Source organism: Trachymyrmex septentrionalis, unplaced genomic scaffold (assembly GCF_001594115.1).
Source record: "Trachymyrmex septentrionalis isolate Tsep2-gDNA-1 unplaced genomic scaffold, Tsep1.0 scaffold108, whole genome shotgun sequence".
Lineage (NCBI taxonomy): Eukaryota > Metazoa > Arthropoda > Insecta > Hymenoptera > Formicidae > Trachymyrmex > Trachymyrmex septentrionalis.
This window is the reverse complement of record NW_017304207.1, coordinates 196,641-199,199: the sequence shown is the minus strand read 5'-3', so window position 1 is coordinate 199,199 and position 2,559 is coordinate 196,641. Positions and strand designations below refer to the sequence as shown.

Sequence of the window (2,559 nt, the reverse complement as noted above, 5' to 3'; positions counted from 1 at the left end):
AACGGTATATTATTAAGAATATTAATTAAAAGAAATTTGTTCTATCATTTATTATTATTCCTGCGATAATATTTTGATATTAATATTTTAGAAGTAAAATCACTTAATAGCTTTAAATATTTTTTTGTAATAGAATGAATTTTTTTTGCGTTTTAGTAACATTTATGTTAAAAACTATCTAAGCTTTAAGCTGACTTAAAAGACATCATTAATTTTCATTTTGTAATTGATATGACAACATAAGTTCTCGTGTATGTGTTTTTACTATCTTTCACGTACTTTTTTTTATAAAATCACCAGTTTTCTGATTAAGTAATTAGTGTTATTTTTAACTTTATCACCATCCAATTCATATTACATATTACTACGACTTATTACCGTTTTTATACTATTTTTACATTATATATAAGTTTTATATACATCATATATATTGAGTGTTTCAGAGCATCCGTACATTCCATTTAAAAATGAAGGAAATTATTATTTTGAAAAATATTTCAGACAAAAGTTAAAAATCTAGTAATGCATTACATGGACATATGCGATTGACTTTAGGTGGCGGCGTGAAGATCATGTCAAAGTCGATTTGAATTTTTTAAATGGGAACTTATATCTTTTATATTTGTGTAGTTTATTTCAAGGCGTTTTCGAAACACTGGTTACAAACTCTTTTTAGTTGAAATCTTCCTGAGTTATGAGACTTCAAAGTTTCAGTATTGTTAGCATTACCAAAGATTTACCGCGTGGAAGTCGCACGATCGGATTTACATCTCTTCGAAGTACTTCGGATTAAAATCTCCTCAATAGTATATGCCCATGTAATGCATTACTTGATCCTCAACTTTTGTCTGAAACATTTTTCAAAATAATCACTTTCCTCGCTTTTAAACGTTACAAATTTTTATCCCAAAAATAAAACATTTGAGAGAAAAACATTTCATACAAAAGTTTTGTAATTTCGAAAAAGACATGAATTGATATCATTGATTTGAGCTTGAGGTGGCGTTGTAAAAGTCACGTAAAATTTTTTGAATAAGATTCTCCATTTTTTATTGTATATTCTCATAGTTTACCTTACGAACTTTTCAAAATACTGTAATAAAATATTGTTTCATTAAATACTTTTCGAGTTACAATTTGAAAATTATAGTATTATACTGCCGGCATTTATTATCTAAAGTATTCGATCAACAGTTAAAACTTCTTGAATGTTGTTAGGGTTACAATAACATTTGTCAAGATCAAGGCCAATTGAAATGTGTTTCTTTAATTCTTGTTTTTACATAAAACTGAAAATAAAAAGAACATTCTCCAATGACCTTGATCTTGACAAATTTTATCCAAGTCATAATCCTGAACAATGTTCAAAAGGTTTTATAGTCATCGGTCAGACATCTTGGACAATACTAATGTCGGCGGTATTAAAACTTTTAAACAGTATAACTCAAAAAATACTTAATGAGTAATTAAAATATTTTATTATAGTGTTTTGGAAAGCTTTGAGATAAGCTACGAGAATATGTAATAAAAATGAGAAATCTTATTCTATGTGACCTTGCTCTGACCTTGACAACACTCACTAATGTTATCATCTCATGTCCCCCTCGAAGTTACAAAATTTTTATATGAAATTTTTATATGCTTTTCTCTATAATGTTTTGTTTCTGAAATAAAAATTTGTAACGCTTTTAATCACCCGGTATATATTTTAGGCACTCTTCACTGGGTCGAAAAACTGAAATGGAAAAACGCCGACACCTGGAAAAATTCAAATAGGAATTCGCTCGTCGTTAAATCCATCATTGAGGGCTATTTTAAGGTTCAAGACAACTTCAGGATGTATTGGGTCAACAGAGCCGGACATATGGTACGCACATACAAGGCACTTTCTCTCTTCCCCCTTAGCTTTCATATTTATTATAAGTCGCAAGCGATAGTCTCGGGATTAATTTACTACAAGGAAAATCCTAGATTCATACGCAGTGTTCATCTTACATCCGCCAATTCGGATGTCAGATAATGTTACGCCGTCGATTTGATTGCTTCCGTAATTTATGCAAAGAAGATTTTGATTACAAATGGTTTTTGATGTTATGAATGTGAACATTATTATAGTTAAAGTAGTATAATTAAAAATAAAATATTCACAATCCAAACCGAAATGTTTTAACGAATATTATTAATATTTTTCAAAATTATTTTAAATTATTTTCTATTTATCGATTAATAATTTGGCAATACTCATATACGTATATGTTACTTAAATATAACATGTCTGAGAATGACATCTGTTTAAAAATGTGTGCACAGGTACCGAAGGACAACCCGGTAGCCCAGGAGAAAATACTGCAGGATTTGACGAGCAATGCATGTACATACAGCTCGTCGCTATGAAGAGACGAGAAATGAATAATTGATTTGATGTTTTCATTTTATACTTAAACGAATGTAATTGATATAATTCTATTCAGTCCTTTCAATAAAATTTTTAAATCAAAGAATGATAATGTCTATGAGAGCTGAACACAGGATATACGCGTGTAATAAATTTATTCAATA

The 2,559-nt window shown here is 29.0% G+C and overlaps 1 protein-coding gene across 1 annotated transcript in view; it reads left to right on the top strand.

Moving 5' to 3' along the window:
* Positions 1-2,559, top strand: part of LOC108747467 (retinoid-inducible serine carboxypeptidase-like) — an 8,788-nt gene extending 6,229 nt beyond the window's left edge. The window contains exons 8-9 of the mRNA XM_018484962.1: positions 1,713-1,867; positions 2,311-2,559. Coding sequence (XP_018340464.1) covers positions 1,713-1,867; positions 2,311-2,394 — 239 coding nt within the window. The 3' untranslated portion in view covers positions 2,395-2,559. The remainder of the gene's footprint in view (positions 1-1,712; positions 1,868-2,310) is intronic.